Genomic DNA, 18833 nt, shown 5'->3' with positions numbered 1-18833 from the left:
AAGTTTCTTCCAGATATGACTTAAAACAATGGGTATTGTCGAGTCGTTAATGAAGCCGACCTGAAGCGCGTGGTTCATGAATTAAAGTGCGGCTTGCCTGTTCGAACAAATTGTGGATAGTTGCGGCGAAGGCTTAAGATTAAGAGAATTTGCTTAAATATCTGTTTAGCTTAGAAACATTAGACAAAGCTCAGAGTACTGGGCTAGCGATCCAGTGGTCGTGGCTTCAAGTCCAAGACAGTGAATTTTCCACTTTAATTTGTTTAAGTTTAAAGGCAACGTTTGTAGACGTTTCTGCTTGATACAAAATTAATATCTGTTTGATGAAAATAATGATAAATCACTGTAATAATGGTAGTGTCTAATTAAAGCCAGAACGGAGGCAGCTGCTAATGAGGGTGTCGCGTTGAGAAGGTATCACTTGCTTAATTTATGGCGTTTGTAAATGTTGCCGCATCTTGAGTGATTATACTTAATTATCTATCTATTTCTTACGCTTCACCAGTCCCTTACAATTTATCATTCTAGATAATAATACAATTTATATAACGTCGGGTGACAAGCGAAAGTCACCAACTAACACCATTGAAATTATTGGACTGTAAACCGTGTTACAAGTGTAATAAAGTGCATTGTTACTTAAATTTTTTGATAGTACTTAGTGACTTTTGCTTGTCACCCGACGATAAGTAAGATTAATTAAACGAAATAACTAATAAGTATTCTTATGAACAATATTAATTTATTAGTTGACCGTCCAATACCAAAAATTAATCAAAAATAATATATTGTGATAAGTGTATGCTACTTTGGTCATACACGTGCGATAATAAAATTAAAAAGGCACGCGTGCGTAATATTTCCGATTATGAGCATAAAAGCGGTTCAATACGTTACGAGTAAGTGTGTTGAAAAATTGTTTGTGACTTGATGAATGACAGTTACGAGGGTTAAGGGTTACAGTAATTATGTACCGGCAGTAAGCGGCAGTTAACAAATTTAATAATCTTTCGAAGGGTCGCATCGCCTTCTTTACTCATCTAAACCTACATACGTAAAAATTCTCGCCATTTTAAAGCGTATAATATGCGAGGAACATAAAAGGCAAATTCATGTAGATCCGAATATTTACGTTCTTCTGTATGATGTTGTAAATTACCCTGGAGTGCCTTAAACAATAAACCAAATCGTATATGGCGTTTTTGGCTAATTTCGCTTTCATGTACCTTATTTGAAACACGGCCCTGCCGCTGCCGCTGTAGCATTTTATATACTGGCCGCAGTAATTTCATCATTACTTTATTATTCATGATTAGCCATTCCTCAGCCGCACACTCTTGCTAGGTATTTCAAATTTCCCACGGGTACTAAATATTTTTCTTGGTTAAAACACAGACAAAACACTCCTTACTCATCAAATATGTACTCACATCTTTTTAAAATTAAATGGAGAAAACTAAGTGGTTTTGTTACTTATTATTATGTTTTATAAGATATTTTTACTTGATCAACAATACCCTAATAAAAGATAGTTAAATAATAAGGGATAGTTAAATTTAAATGGTCTTATCTTGATAATTATTTTATTTTTATCAAGCTATTGCGTTATGTACCTATTTATCTAATATTATTAAATATGTATACTATCCTATAAAGGATAGTATACATATTTAATAATATTAATTGCAGGTATAAACCTGCTGCGTTGTAACCTGCAATTAACGAAACAACAGAATGTAATTTCTCCCACTAATACTTAAAATAGACATGAATCCCAAATGAGTTGGGCACGCGCATACCTATGTGTGGTTTATAAATAGATAGATCACTTGGCAGTTGTCCTGCCGATGCCGCCCCGTGTTCTGTACGCGCCGTGCGAAATGTCGCGTGTGCGAGCGCTTTCGCTGTTTATTTTGGGACCGAAACCGAAGCGATTGGCGCGACGACCTGCCAGTATCGATCAGGCACATGTTGATTAAAAATATTAAAATAGTCTCCTGATATTACATATTTACCTACGTATCGCTCGCACCAAAATAATGAAGTAGTGGACGCCCTGAAATTAGTTCATGGTGGAATCCTACTTTTTAATTCGTCTAATTACCTTATATGCAGATGTAGGTTTATAATTTGCCTTTTAAATTACCACACGCTACGAATATTCTTTATATTCTTACATCGTACAATTTACATACAGTGATATTTATGTAGAAGGAAAAATAATTGGTGGTTATTTGTATAGTCCAGCTATCACTTTACTAAAAGCAATTACCTACCGAAAATCGTCTACAAGCACACTTTTGACATTGGTGAGAAATCGTCATACAAATTATAGCCTTCTTTTAAAAGACGAAGAATGAAAATTAAATTACCTACCTTTTGTATTGTACAATAAACGTAACAATACAAAAGGTAATCACGGTCCATATCCCGGTCGATATAAGTCTAGTGAAACTAACCGTGAATCATTCAAAACTGTTATAAAGAGTTTTGTGTGACACATTTAGATTATTTAAGAGGTTTAGTTTATTAAATTACCAACCAAAAGACCTTGAAGGAATTGTTGAATTAGGGACATTCGGCGCGAGGTGTACTGATTTACGTTTCACTAGCAAGTCAATTAAACAAAATCCTTACTAAGTCGTTTCTGTTTCCCGAGCCGATAATCGCCTGGGAACCAGTTGGTTGCAAACTGGCTTGCTAGAGTTAATGTAATCAGGCGCGGACGCGTTATTCAATTTGCTTTTGTTTGGTGCTGGTGTCGTGCATCTCCAGGCCGGCTTAGCTACCAACATACATAAAGGTACACACATCAATATCACAGAGAGCCTGGTTAGGAGAGTTAGGTGTGCCTGCCTAATTTTATTATTAGTACCTGGAAGACTGCGCATTGCTCGAAAAATATTTATTAATTCAAAAATGCGCGTTTTCCCGGAGATAAAACCTCGCTAGATCGATTTTTCGCTCCTGAAAACCCCCATATAGCAAATTTCATCAAAATCGTTAGAGCCGTTTCCAGGATCTAATATACAAATAAATATACAAGAATTGCTCGTTTAAAGGTATAACATTGAAGAAATATAGTGCAGGGATGTCATAATAGAGCTACTACTAAATAAATATTATTTCTATTTTGTTCATATTTCCTGTTGTATATTGTCTTTGACCAGTTAATCCCTTTTTCTTTTTATTACCGTATCGATAGACGGACTGACGAACACCGGGGGGCCTAGCCAGGATGACAATCGTACATCAAACGCTAAATGAAAAGAGAAAATTTCAAATACATTGGCAGATGCTACGAAAAGTCACGAAACAATTTCCATACAACAAGTTTCGATTGGCGTTTTCTTTTAACGATTGCCATCTTAGTTTGGCCCCCAATTAAGTCTTCACCTTCAGGGCAGAATATACGTAATGGATGAAAAAAGTAATCATATTTGTATTAATTGTACAACATGCAACACTCCTTACTGTACATCGGTGGGCTCTATTACAAAAGGCAGGCCCCTGATGTATAGTTAACAGTGTGGGCGATGGTATTAGATACCTTCTCCAAAATATATTACTTAGGTAGGTTGTTTATATGTCAATGTCTCATAATGTAAATTGAATAGGTAGCACTGTTATATTTTGTGTAAGTTGTTGAACCCTAATACATTAGTAAATCGATAGCAAGTTGGTAAATCGTGACACAATACATATTTCTGTAACAAGAAGTGTCAAATTTATCAGATACCTATCGCATCGAATGATGGTCCCTATAACAGTTCATTTTTATGTAGAGTAGCTGTCACGCAAAATGTTTGGACCTAGATATTTTTTAAATTTATAAAAAAATGTAACAATAAGTAATAAAAACCGGGCAAGTGCGAGTCGGACTAGCGCACGAAGGGTTCCGTACCATAACGCAAAAAAAAAACGAAAAAAAAGCAAAAAAAAAAAACGGTCACCCATCCAAGTACTGACCACTCCCGACGTTGCTTAACTTTGATCAAAAATCACGTTTGTTGTATGGGAGCCCCATTTAAATCTTTATTTTATTCTGTTTGTAGTATTTGTTGTTATAGCGGCAACAGAAATACATCATCTGTGAAAATTTCAACTGTCTAGCTACCTATCACGGTTCGTGAGATACAGCCTGGTGACAGACGGACGGACGGACAGCGAAGTCTTAGTAATAGGGTCCCGTTTTACCCTTTGGGTACGGAACCCTAAAAATACGGTTTTATTCTTCTATTAAGCCCAACCAAAATATATTTGAAGGAACTCATAGTAGGGACCATAATACGACGTGAGAGGTAATAATGGGTATATAGCTAAATGAAAAAGGGTTGACACTATAATAGCGAAGTACGATTACAAGTAAACACATGGTATAGGTACCCTTTTATTAGGACTCCGTAGTCAACTAGGATCATAACGAAGTATTCGTTCATTTGATGACATTAAGGAGGATTATCCTGTGCTAATGGCATACAAACACAAACACGCCGCTGATAGGAGCTTAGCGAGTCACAGTACACAGCCGATATAGTGTTGCGTCATTTCATTAAGGACTATTTAGATTATACAAGTTTCTTGTACAAAAAGCTGCAATTCTTTTGTTGCAATAACAGTATTTAAGAAATGAAATGAAGAGTTCACACGTGACGTGACCAATATTATAAAACATATTAATTCAAATATAGAATACAAACATTCACGGGAAATAATTAGGATTGTTCATTTTTTTTCAAATGTTCTATTTCGAAAACCATTTCGAGATATAAGGTTTTTAAACAGTTTCCGACATTTGCTGCGGTATAATAATTGAGGATTGAAGATATTTCAACAAATATCCTTATGACCTTAGTTTGACCTTCTCCTGGGCTGAATGTAAAGTCATTGCATAATAAAAGTTATCGAACCATAGTAAATAAATCCGTCACTCACGTATTGTCAAAGTTATCATTGTCATCGATTGTCATAACAAAATTTTTCAGTTAAACCGCTGCGCTTGTTTGTTACAATTTGATTTATAATTAATACCTAAACAGTAGATTTCATTGCTTAATAATATATCAAAAACCTTATTCCTACGTGTTTGAATGATTCACAAAAATAATAGTTCGAATCCACGAAGACCTACGACGTGAAAAATGGTGCCGTGAATTAAACTTGGAATACCTACCTACTTCACGTGTTACACACAGTATTGCTGTGAGAATCACGTCGATGTAAGTATAAAATTAATATTAATTTACTACAAATAAGTATTTAAAAGCTCACTTTATTGGTAGGGTCGTGGTATCTATTTATTTTCTGTGGTAATGTAGCCAGAGTATCTAAAGGCAAACCGTTAAACAAAGATGGTGCCTATACTAGAAAGAAGGAATATACAAGAATACATAGCCATACTCAAAATTCAGCCTGAAACTGCTTTAAAAAGATATAATTTCTAATTTCCAGGTACATGTTGCAGTTCAAGCTGCTGATATCATGGTGGACAAGACTTAATAAAGAGTTGTGAATAATAAAACATGTTTTTGTTTACCTACTTTTTTATTAATTTGGGAAATATGTTATATATGTTTCCAAAAAAAATTGTAACTTTACATTAAATGTATGTTTATCATCTTCTGCACGAGCATCTGACAATGATGGCTTCTTGTTGACCATCCAGAAGAGAAGTGTATGGTTTGTTATTTACTCTGTTCCCAGGCATTATTTACGGTCGTAAAGTATTACGACGATTAATAATTAATATGACGTTCGTTTCAATACAAAATGCTCAACTTTGTTCTGGGCCCAAGTGCAGTTACATATCTCACAGCTGTATCTAAATAGGAATCACGATGACCTGAAATAATAGGATATGATTAGCAAAATTGGCATGTTCCTAATATAGTAGTATAAGTATGTAGTACAATATCCAAACAATGGTGACAAGCCGGTAGAAAGCACCCACTGGGTGCTAAGCTACCTTTAGCAATGGACGGTTGTAACGATTTTAGGAATCCAATCTTCTTACAAATCGAATCAGTTAAAATATATATGATGTAGGTAACTTACATTTGTATTTTTGCTCCCTTGATTTCAGCCAAGTTATGGTTGGAGTTGGATGCTACATGGATACATACTCCAATAAAACTAAGTTATATTATATAAATTAGGCAGATTTCTGGAATCAGCTTTCTCAAATTTATAGCGTAGGTAATTTGAAATTAATGATTCAAAATAAACGAGTTTGCCATTCCAGACGATATTATTATTTATAGAAACACGTGACACTGACATTGTCGACAGGTGACATTACAATCAATTGACAATGACAACTACTTTTTTAAATCTTGTTGTTGCTTGTGCTTTATCAAACAGCCGACGACATGTAATTTACGAGAAGTCGTATCTCATATTTTCAATAAATTATAAATGTTCAACCGAGCCACGAATTACTAAATCATTCAAATTAGTATCTTAAATTAACCTATATTTTCCGAAAATAATATAAAAATGGGGGTCTAAAAAAAATGAACAATCCTAATTGCTACTATGTTTGAGGGATACGGAATAAAATAATGTAATAGGTAAATAATCGAAACGACTGCGATTCTGCTCTTAAAGCTTTTTCTATAGAATTTGAAGAGAAGGAGAAGGACAACATTAAAGTCATTTCGACGCGAAGTTATTTCAAGAGAGCCTGCTGGGGGCACTTTCTCGCCAAGCGCCTGGACCTGGAATACCAGTACTGGGTTTTCTTCATCTATACCTACTGGATACACACGGAATCCTTCTTTTGAATGATAGTTGAAGCGGCAATCCTTGCATTCAATGGACTGTTGGCTTCTGTTACCATGTGTTCCAGAATTAAAATCAATTATTTCCTTACTTTTATCCAAGAAAGTTGTAAAATGGAAATGGACTTTTAATCATTAAGACGATAATGGGCGACCGCCGCTCCATACAAACGTAGTCGCTATTTTCCTCCTAAATGGCTTTTGATTTTAAAATAAATATTTTTACACAATTTAATGTATAGTAGCAATATCCCGTAATTTTTAGATTTTTTTTAATTTTTTTATTACTTACAGGAAAAAAAAATATGGAATCCGTTTTTCACCCCTAACTCTTATAATAATGAAAAGATGTATTAAAATCAAACAACAGACCATAGCTTACTTAAAAAGTACTTACTTATCTAATTTTATAAATTTAATTTGCATTTGATGATAAAAAAAATATATAAAAATTTTCCATAATGTCAATATCCAGAGAGGAAAATGGGAACTACGTTTGTATGGAGAACCGGTCGTCCCTTTTCCTCTTAATACATTACGCAGCATTAGCAGGCCGACAAGGAAGTTCAGTTCAGTTAGTTTGCTCGCTTCCAATTAACAAACATTTCCCGTCTCCCAGGACCAATGATTAAAACAAATTAAATTAGTTCCCGTGTTTGTTTAGCTCATGATCAATATTGTTTTGCCTATCTACCGTCTGCCGTGTTTCGCGATGTTGTTTATGTTGCTGTGTGTTTCTGTTAGCAGATATACAGTATGTCTCTGACCATGGGGCTTTAAATCCAGGGCTTGATTTTACTCGCTAATCTGAGCTACTTTTACTATGGGACCAACCATAAAATAGGGGAAAGTTTTTTGGCTTTTCCATAGAAAACGTCGACATCTGATCAGCCAAAATGTATGAAAAAGTAAAAAAAAATTCGGGGTTTCGGGGTTGGGGCCATAATAAAAGTACCTCAGTTTAGCGAGTAGAATCGAGCCCTGAATTTAAAGCCCCATGGTTAGAGACAACCTGTATGTATTTAGTGTTGCATCGAAACAAACTTTACTTTTTATAACCCAGGTTCACGGACGGTCACAACATTTGAGTTAGTATTTCATTGAGCGTGAATGCGTGAATCGTGTGTACGTTTTCCACAAATGTTTACTTCAGTCATTTAAATAACCAACAATGCGACGAGTTAAACCTGTAAGTACTCAAAATTAAAATAGATAGACGGTACTCTGTATTGCTATAATATACTTACCTCGTAAAAGATACAGCTTAGGGGTCATCCATTAATTACGTCACACGAATTTCTAGGTTTTTTGACCCCTCCCCCCCTCCTTGTCACACTTGGTCACATTTGGCAAACCCCTCCCCCCCCCTAGTGTGACGTCACATTTTTTCTATGAAATCGCCAAATCGAATTAAGTAAGTACCTAAGTATTATTTATATTTTATCAAAATATTTTTGACAATATAAATATTAGTAATTTTATAACCCAAAACTGCTTAGGAAAGAAAATTAAAGGAATAAAAACGATTATCGTTTTAAAAACTTGTTATTTAAATGTACAGCGAATAAAATAATTTAAATACATTTTCGGTTACTGATGAAGTTAAAGTGAGTGAGTTAAAGTTTGTGTCTCCCCCCTCCCCCATGTCACAGTATGTCACATTTTCTTGACCCCTCCCTCCCCCTAAACGTGTGATGTAATTAATGGATGACCCCTTAAGGAAGAAACAAATAAATAAACATAGAGGCAAAACAGATCTAAAACATTATGAACGTTTTTACCGACTATGGGGCGGGCTACATTAGATAAATAACAGTCGTTCAAAATTAGGTAAAACAAGCAAACTGGGACTTCTAGGGTCCTGAAAATTTGTCTCACTTTAAGGGTTCCACTTACCCAGTGTCTCAGACATGAGACATGGGGATATTGTAGGTACTTTGGTATCACAATACTTGAGGGGGTAAGCTGAATTCATCATGATATAGTGGTAATGGTAACAGTGGTAATGTAGATAAAATTGTATCAATCTGTTCCGGTCCACTGGCAGACAAGTCTGGCGAATCGACTCGAGGTCATAAGTTGTTAAGTGTGTGTCTTTGTAGCCGCGAGTGCTATTGGAAGCATTTCTATTTCGGAGCGACACGAATGTCGTGTACGCAGCGTGTGACCGCCAGACCACGCGCCGCGCTGCGCCGGCGGCGCAACTCACCGCGTTACTTTAGTTCGCGCGAGTGTTTATCGATACAAACACGTACGAACAGACTAACACCTACCGGAAAGTTAACGTTATCGTAGGTGTAGAGCAAGCCGGTGTTCAGTGAAATAAATACTAGGATCTATATACATCACAAAGTGAGGTTATCATGCAATGTGTTTCAACAGTGATATGGGGATATTGTTATGTCAAATAAACCCTAATAAGTAATAACCATGAGGATAAATTTACAGTGAAGGATAATATTATCAGTCAACTTGCGCGTGGTATTGTCCAGTGTCCTACTTATATAGGTCAACAAAAACGGCAGTTTCGGTTAAGTGTAACCGTGAGAACCCCAGGCTGGTTAGGTTAACCACTTGACCTATAGAAACTACGTCATGTCTTTTTTGCTCTTTGATGACCTATTTACACTCTGTGTAAGAATACTTAACTTGATTATAGGTACCTGTGAGTAACCCCATATCATGTTAGCAGGCCAATTCGAACGTACACTAGCTGACATCAGAATGACGTCTGAATGATGTCATTTATTTATTCTGCATCTCTCTCTCTCGCCAATACATGTACCGACAAGTACGAGCGAAATGCACGATGCACGATAGCTGAGTGACATAATTTAGATGTAATTTTGATGTCAGTGTATAAATTGTTTAATATCAAGATTACTTACTTAATCCGTTGACTCAGCGTTCCGATCTTCATCATCCATTCTCTCAAAATGGCCCAACCAACGGAGCCTGTGAGCTTTAGTCTCCCCTCCCCCTTGATGTTAGGTAGATTCTCCGTAAGATACTGGGCCCAAAAAAAGACCGGATGGAAGCTGGACCTTAGAGACCGTGAGATATAAGACCTAGTGGCTGAATATTATAGTTTACGCACTTTGATTTGTTTGTTGTCTGATAACACCGGTAAATGTATACAATACGTGTGAGCATGCCGGTCTCTAAACTTCGGTAATAGGTACTATTTACTGGAAGTTTACTGCTCTCAGTACCTATATCGAGATTTCAAATATTTATGTTAAAGATAAGTAGCATAATACTTACAAAACAGGTACCTACTTATATAGGTTCTTAAATTAACGATCAAATCAGTTTGTTTTGAAGGTTAAGTAAGTACAATGCCGTCACCTATGCTGTAATTATTGACTCCCGCATTGTAACCTTGACTACGTTCAACAATAAAAAAAATCGTTATAACATGATAGGTATACGAGCAACTTGTAGAATGGAAATGGTATTATTTTACCAGCTTTTTTTATGCGTGGAGGCCGCTGTGACTCATACAATATGGAGTCCTCTTCATTTGAATTTCCCGTCTGTTGTCGCTGTAAAGCGAACGTGGCTTCGGTTCGTATTTTATTCACACTGCAAATAATTTACTCACTGAATATCTGATAAATTGTACATGGTATTTTATGTTTTTTTTCACTGCTCGATGAGATATTTGTTCAAACCTAACGTATGATTATTATCTAAGTATATGTACAAACGGCATTAGGTAAAATATGATTTTAATCTAGGCTTATGTAATGTATACCTAATTAACGTTAATAGTTGTACATTTAGAAGTTACCCGGGTTTATCAGACAGCATGATTCAAAGCCAGCAGGTTCGATATATCTCATAGTACGTTACCCACATTACCGAGTGATCGAAGTTAATGTACGTACGCCGCGAGATAGCGGTGTTTGCACAGTGATATGCCGCCGGGGGTTGGCTACGCGCGCCGTCATCACATTCCCACCGACGACCTTAATTTAACACCGCATTTGTGACTTTGTAGCATGTAACAGTAGTGAAGTGAGTGAGAAGTGCGCGTGAACCGTGAGCGTCACTAAATCGGTGCGCCGATATGTTGTTGAATGGTGCAGTGAGCGGGCCTGCAGTACAACGGAGACGCTCAGGTCTCTGCGGAGCTCGATGCTGTCGTGGGGCACGGGCAGGGCTCCCGGCGGCGGCTCGAAGGCCCGGCCGCCGGCGCCGGCCGCCGCCGCCGTGCCCCGCACCAGCGACGACGAGTCCGACGGCGGCGCCGGTGCCGAAGGCGCGCTGCTCGCGGGCGCCGCCGCCCTGGCTCGAAGACGACACGCCATAAGAATCAAAAGGAAATCAAAAATAACTTTTCGAGTATTAAGGTCTGTAACATTTCTTCACGGTTTCAACGCCGTTTAGTATCTAAGGACTAATTTAGACAGCGAGTTCCATAAGTTCATGACATTGCGGTATTCGATCAATCGGCTAAATTGGATTGGATGTACCCAACCTTATTAAATACATTAATAGTACTCCGCACTGTAACCACAATATCATGCGAGTTGTCGCGTCGTCTAACTGGGATATTAATATCGAATGATAAAATTACCTATTTCTAACTGCCTATTAATTTGGCTTGAAGAATTCATTTAGGATGTGCAAGCGAATGCGTCAACTGCAAGTCTAATTAAAGTACAAATCGGCCGGTGGCGTTCATAGTTCGTAGCCTCATTGTTCGACAATTTAGGTCAATCAATGAATAAAACACTCATCGAGTTCATTGTGACAAAGCACCGCAGCGACACACCTGGTCCCGTAGACAACATGCCAATCGCTAGCGCTCCGTAGCGTATGACACGCAATCACTGTCACACATGGAAGAGTGATAGAGAGACACTTAGCGTTTCGATGGCGAAGCGCAAGCGATTGTCACCTTAGATAGACCGCCTGAACCGCATAGTTCCATTTTTTAAATCGATTGCAATTGCTCACTCGTAGCAAAATCAATCAAAATCAAGTCTAATTGGCAGAATTGATGAACGTGAATTTATTTAACTGACTTATTGATAGCCAGCTAAAATATACAGCTGTGTTTTGGTAAGAGCTGTGTCTAACTCTGTCAGTTGATGGTTTTGTGTTCGAAAGATTTTATGCACCTACGAGTTCTTGCATTTTATAATTCCTAATTAGTCTATTCTCGCAATCTCGTCCCTGTAGAATTCGTTTTTACGCTTAATACCTCCAATAGTAACTATTTCCGTAATAACTTTTACAGTAGGTATATAAGTATGGTGCTTCTTTACCGCACTAATGCGATAATTAGCACATTATGTTACTATGTCGAAAATTTAAAGGGCCATATGTACTGTAAAACGTACAATACATATACGAATAGGTAATTCCCTTCGGTCGTGATTTAATTATTTAAGGCTAATCATTGGGATTTCGACCTAGTTCGATTGTGCTTTAATCAGTAGACACTTTTCCAATTGAAATCCGTGCCTATATGATCATAAGATATATATTGGTATTTATTTATGAGATACGAGTACGCACATTTTACGAACCTTAAACTATTTAAACACTATTTAGGCGACAAAACGGCGTGGCTCCATTTATTGGATTCCATTATCACAATAGATTTTAATAGAAATGGGACTAATGGAATTAAAAAGAGTGTTTTAAGTTATTTAAACATTAAATAGTGAAAAATATACTTTTTACGAAGTGAAAACCAACTTGTAGATCTGAGTATGGATTGAAGCCTCCGCGCGGATCAATTACCTATTGATGCAAAATTCGACGTAATTAAAAACTGCAAATCGATAGAGCATCCCCGGGTATATTTGCTGCTCACATTAATTTCCTGGAATCCAATATTAAATTTACATCTAACAATTATGATGCCAGTGTTCATTCAAATAATTATTGTATTTGTGATTTGTGGCTTTGCCCGATGCTACACCTAATACCTGTTCCTGTTATCGAGGCTAAACCTGCGACACAACAAAGTACCATTGTTGGTTTAGAATTTTATGATTGAATACCAATTCGAGTACAATTTGTGTGCGTAGGTACACCCTGCCAATGCAATAATATTACTAAGGTGATTGCCGTTATTTAGGCCAAAATATGTCAAAATGGAACAACGTTGATAAATAATTCAATAAAATTGCTATATTTTTTACTCGACTTGTATTTTTACCATTAATATTCAATATGTGAAACGTTAAATTTTATTAAATAATCATCATTTAGATATCATTCTGATGTCAGTGTTGTGTATGTAAGTTGCATGCTTTTTTTTTCATGTACCTAAGGTCTTGCTAGTTTACATTACACCTGGCCTAGCATGATATTACTTTTCCGTCATGTCAATAATAAGTCATAAAAGCTTTTACCAATCTGCGTCGAGTGTGGATGAAGTCTGTCACGTGTGACGCCGAGCCGAGCGAGCAGGCGCGCAGAGAACAATGGCATCCGGGGCGGGCTAGTTGGCATTCCGCACGCGACGCGGGCGTGGGCGCGGGCGCCGCATCACGGCTACCTGGGACGTATAATTGGCTGGAATGGCTGGGTCAAGAGGCGTATTCGGTTTATTTTTTAAATGAAAAATTGAAAATTTAACAAAAAAGCTACAATATTGTACCCATCTTGTAAGGTAAAAATTCCCGGGATTGACATTTCTTCGCAAAATTGTGACCTACATTGATATTATCAGTTTTGTTTAGTGAACGAAAAAAATTTATTACGAAACGAAATTTCATAAAAGTTCTCCGTTACCTTCTATCTAATTGATATTTTGAGATAAATATAATATAAATAATAAACATTTCCTCACCATATGCTTGTCACATGATTTCCCATTATGTCCATAAAAAAATAGGTAAGTACTGGATGAATTCTGGTTTTTTACCTTTTGATAAAAGAGCCCAGTCATGGCAGTCATGTTCGGTGTTCATGTCGTAATTTTACGTAATTACTGGCTGCGTTGTAGGTACGTGCCAATACGTACGGCTTCGGTCCTTCGGTTACATTGTACCTACGCTGTGGCCTACACGTGACCACAAAACTCGTGACATTTAATTGTATAGAATGATCGAGTTTTTTAATGTTCAACTTAAGACTACCGCTCGACTAAGTTTGAACTAAGCGCCCCTCACAGAACTACAGTTACAGTCCAATTCGAGTTTTAGTTACATGGTAAATTAAATACCTACCCAGTAAGTATTCATTAGTATAGTATGATATTTGTATGTGTGGAAAAAAAAAATTGTATATATATTTATAGTGCTGTTAGGGATGGTTTGTAATTTGAAAAGTACAGATAAAACTTTAATTTTAAGCAAACACAATCCGGTGAAAACCACCGCCTCAGAAGTAAAAGGTTATCTGGGTTATCTTATCAAACAATAAGCTTATTATCTTAATAACGTTTCGGCTGCTGTAAAGCCGCAAGGGTTATTTATTATTCAGAACACTCTCTCTTCAGCATCCCCTTGATTCGATCCTTTGAAGTATTTTATAATCAGATAGTCACCATTTGGTATTTTTTAACCTATCGAAATCTGTCCTGGTATCTTAGAGATTACGGTTTTTTCTTGAACATTCATTCAAACGTCGTAATTTGAAAATTGTTTAACTAATTGTATATATACATTATAATCAGGCTTTTCAATCTCGTACCTTACTTAGGTAACTCAGCAAGCTTCGTTATATCACAATTGGCCTGATGACAGTAACAAAGAATCATGGAAATAATGGTTTCAAAGAAACGTATATGTTAATATGATTCTAAAATATGGCCCAATCTCAGTATAAACTGAAGGATTATTAATATATTCAATAAAATAAAAGTGCGAAATTCTCCACTCGGCCATTTTGGCTGAAACACCAATCAGAGGCGACGTAAGAGTTGACGTCATCAATGCATGAAATATTTCTTAGAGCAACATAGACAACCTCATTGACTGTAATCCATTACGTACTCCCCAAAGAGTTTGGAGGTTCAAAAAAAATATTGTTTCGCCACTAAACATTTATTACGTCCAAAAAATATTATTACACGATATAAGGTAAATATTTATTTGATATTATATAAATAAAATGCTAAATAATACGATATTTCCCCAAAAAACTTTTTTAATTATTTGGTTGAACGGAACTATCATTGCCATGTTGGCTGTCGTAACTATGAAAAATTAAAAATTAAAAAGTAAATCCGGCGCTCGGTGATTTTCACTCAAAATTTACATGTATCTAAATAATTCATCTTAAATTGCAACCGTGTGAGAGTCTTTGTATAAAATGACTTATTGTGAACAATTTTTGTAATGTATTTATCATCCCTAATCGTAATATATGGTGCTGAATTAACAATATCATTCGGATTCAAGGGAAATTCGTAACTGTAAGTATGTAAGCAATGTCTACCACCATAATTTATGACGTCACAAATCGTCACACGCCGTTTTCGCGCGAGGTTTAAACTGGCTATAGTAAAATGCAATTATTTATGTTAAATCTTATGAGTATAGCTGAAATATTGTGTTTCTCGGAACCAATACAAGTGTACCGACAATATTAAAAGGGATTTCAAAATTTGTCATCAGGCCAATTATTTATTATATCACGATGGTATTAAAATACTATTTAAAGATAGGGAGACAAAGGTGAGTTGTGGCAGAGGAGAGTTGTGACATCATCGATTTTTTGGAATCTATTAACTAAAAACTAGGTCGCAATAATGCGGGTTTGTTAGTTCAAGTTACGAGCTAACAAACGCACATTGTTGCGAGCTAGCTAACAGTTATTAGATTCGGGTGGGTCCTGTGGGTCTATTCTACTACGGTCTACCGCTAAACTGAGGCGGCTGGTAAGAAGTTATGGTCAGCTACGTACTGGTTGAAGGCTTGGTTGCGTGAAGCTGATTTATACTATATTGAGTGAAAATGTCTCAATATAGTATAAATCAGCACACCACCTACATAGTTGTAGGATTTGTAGGTAATTGAGGTTGGCGGCCGAGCCTTAAGCTCATCTCGTTTTCTGTCGAGCTTACTGCGGAGTTCAGTCCAAAATCTCGACTCTCACATTGTATTTATATTATAGATAGATAGAAATGTAGCGTATTTGAATATATCAATTTTCCAATAACACTCCGTCTTCCCAAAAAGCTGCTATTAATAACCGTTTAATATGTTTCCATTAAAATATGAAACATTATTATTTACTTATTCCATGATAATGTTTTGGTAGTTATTTAAATAAATTATGCAGGCGCTGTACGCGAATGGGGTCACAGTGACGTCAACATACTTATTACAACGGTAATTTGATTTTATGATTAAATCTAATTTTGTAAACATCCTACTATAATAGTAGTATTAATTAAATTAAGCGCTCAATGAAGCAGGTAAAATATTAACCTTTTAAATGCGTACTGTAATTAATATATAATATTGGACAACATGTTGCGATTCCGGTGTTGGTCCTGTTATAGAAGTAGCTCGGTTTAGCGAGTAGAATCGAACCCTGTCCATTTTAAAACCCCATTGAGTAAATCACATTGTATTCAAATAAAAAAGGTATATTATTTGAAATTTGCGAAAACTTGCAAAGAAAACGCATCACTTTTTATATAAACTTCCATGCAACTTGTTTTCATCGTCCACGAGTGTTCTCTTCACCCGGCTCCCAATAAATAACTTCAATTTCTATACAAGACCTCCGATTTTAATTAATTACCAGTGGCCTGGTGGAAGCACCGCACTGTCATAAGGTTAATTTGTGCTGCCAATCAACCGCTCTCAATGTACGAGAGCCATCGAAGCGGTGTCGCATCAAAATCGATGACAGCATTGACAGCCTCCACTCTTTTAAGTTTTAAGTAATTAATATCAGTTTACGCGACCACCGATCCTTGAATCGAGCACTAGTTTATATTAAATGATAGGAACTAGTGATGTACCGAATATTGAGTTGGCCGACTAGCCGACTAATCGGCGCTCGGATGGCCGATTAGTCGGCCGACGAGTCGGCTAGTCGGCCAGATCATTAGTTTGGTCTAAGTTTGGTTCAAATGCACTAAAAAAACAATCGTTTTACTCCATTCATTGCTTAATAAATAAGTGTTCCGTGAACAAAGTTTTGCACGGAACACTAAAAATCCTAAGGCTATATCTCATACGACGACCAGACAGTCGGACATAAGAAAGCGACCACACGGTCAATAATTTCAAATAAAAGTTTTCGTAAGCACGCTAAATAGGAATTTGGGTAAAATAGGTGAATAACTTATGAAAATATTTGCTGTTTATTTATTTTTGCCTTGTTTTTCTGTCACTTATAAAGTGCCGACTAATCGGCTATTTTTGCCGACTAATCGCCGACTACAGATGAGGCCGGATAGTCGGCTTTCCCGACTAGTCGGTACATCCCTAATAGGAACATTTCGCGACTGCCTGCATTACTGCTGTAAATATCATAATTGATGTTGCTGACCGGATTGTAATGTCGCGCTAAAATACTGCTGCCCACTGCGTTACTGCAGGATACGTCATTTAATACAAATGTCGTAAAATTACCTTTTATAATAATAGAGTTAAACCAAGAATGGTCTGCAACGATTTTGGACTATACGCAGTGCCAGTGCTATTTATACGTCATAATTTCGTTGAAGTTTGCCGTTTAAAACACTTGTACTGCGTGTGTTATCATAATCGTTGCAGACGTGTTTTGGTATAGGTAACTCTATTATTTTGGTCTAATTTGTCTAATTATAAAGTTTTGAGGTTACTAGAGGCCTGGTTATATTATTATGGAATGAACGACATAATCGTGGCAGTTATGCGGCGGCTAATGCCACTCATTTTATCAGGGAAATTTTATTTTCTTTCATAGGTAACTCAGGAAGTACAGGGATTCCTCCTACTTCGTAGAAAGGGTCACTGCCGACGACTACACGGAGGTACATATTCATCTAATTAACAGTTCCTTGCTAAAACGCCAGGAAATAGAGCCCAGAGTACCAGCATAATAATTATATCTTTTTAAAATTGCGTCCAGACGTGAGGGTTCTTACTCTGATATTTTATGGTACTTTTGGCGACCGGTCTGGCCTAGTGGGTAGTGACCCTGCCTATGAAGCCGATGGTCCCGGGTTCGAATCCTGGTAAGGGCATTTATTTGTATGATGATACAGATATTTGTTCCTGAGTCATGGTTGTTTTCTATGTATTTAAGTATTTATATATTACATATATCGTTGTTTGAGTACCCACAACACAACACAAGCCTTATTGAGCTTACCGTGGGGCTTAATCAATTTGTGTAAAAATGTCCTATAATATTTAATTTAATATCCTATAATATTTATGGTAGTTTCCACAAAAAAAGTCGGCTTAAAATAGAAATCAGATGACGGCGTTCTTTAAATTTCTGAGTCGTTTGAGTGGGCGTCGATGGTCGCATGTACTTAATTGCAATTTGTCGCGCAAAGCACTCCAAGATAATCCGCCTCAGTGGCCGCCGTAATTACATTTATATGTCCGATCATTTTCTCAAACAGAAACAGCCAGTAGCCATAGAAACCAGCGGGCCTTGGTGTGCTGATGCTAAAAAAAATGTTAGGTCAACGCCTACGAGAGAAAAGCGGCGACCCCAGTTCCGGTGCATTTTTAATCCAGCGTATTTCGCTAGCCGTGCAAAGAGGAAACGCCAACAGCGTGCTAGATACATTTAGCCGGGTACCAATGGCCTAATAGCATATATTAATAGGTATATATTATGTACATATAATTATGTCACGCGATTGACTAAAAATATGTGAGTTAAACCGTATTATTAGCTCAGCGTTTAATGTCTGTTAGCCGAGACAATAATTTTATATTTATACTTGTATGTTACTTTCAAGTCATTTTGATAGATTCGGTTACTTCAGGCCAGACAGTGTTTAGTGTTTACACGAAGGCAATTACCGAGGCATGACATATAATGATGTCTCACGTTAGACCGGACCGTGTCCGGGCGGGCCGGAGCTTCCGGTGCTAACTTTTCTATGACATGACAGGCGATGACGTG

General features: G+C 36.8%; 1 protein-coding gene across 1 annotated transcript in view; it reads left to right on the top strand.

The window, feature by feature from the left end:
- The first annotated feature begins 10544 nt into the window (after positions 1–10544).
- LOC134666424 (eye-specific diacylglycerol kinase-like) overlaps positions 10545–18833 on the top strand; it is an 89913-nt gene continuing 81624 nt past the window's right edge. The window contains exon 1 of the mRNA XM_063523571.1: positions 10545–11134. Within this exon, the coding sequence (XP_063379641.1) occupies positions 10920–11134 (215 nt within the window). The 5' untranslated portion in view covers positions 10545–10919. The remainder of the gene's footprint in view (positions 11135–18833) is intronic.

The sequence above is a fragment of the Cydia fagiglandana genome, chromosome 8 (genome assembly GCF_963556715.1).
Source record: "Cydia fagiglandana chromosome 8, ilCydFagi1.1, whole genome shotgun sequence".
NCBI lineage: Eukaryota > Metazoa > Arthropoda > Insecta > Lepidoptera > Tortricidae > Cydia > Cydia fagiglandana.
This window is presented reverse-complemented; position numbering and strand designations above follow the sequence as displayed.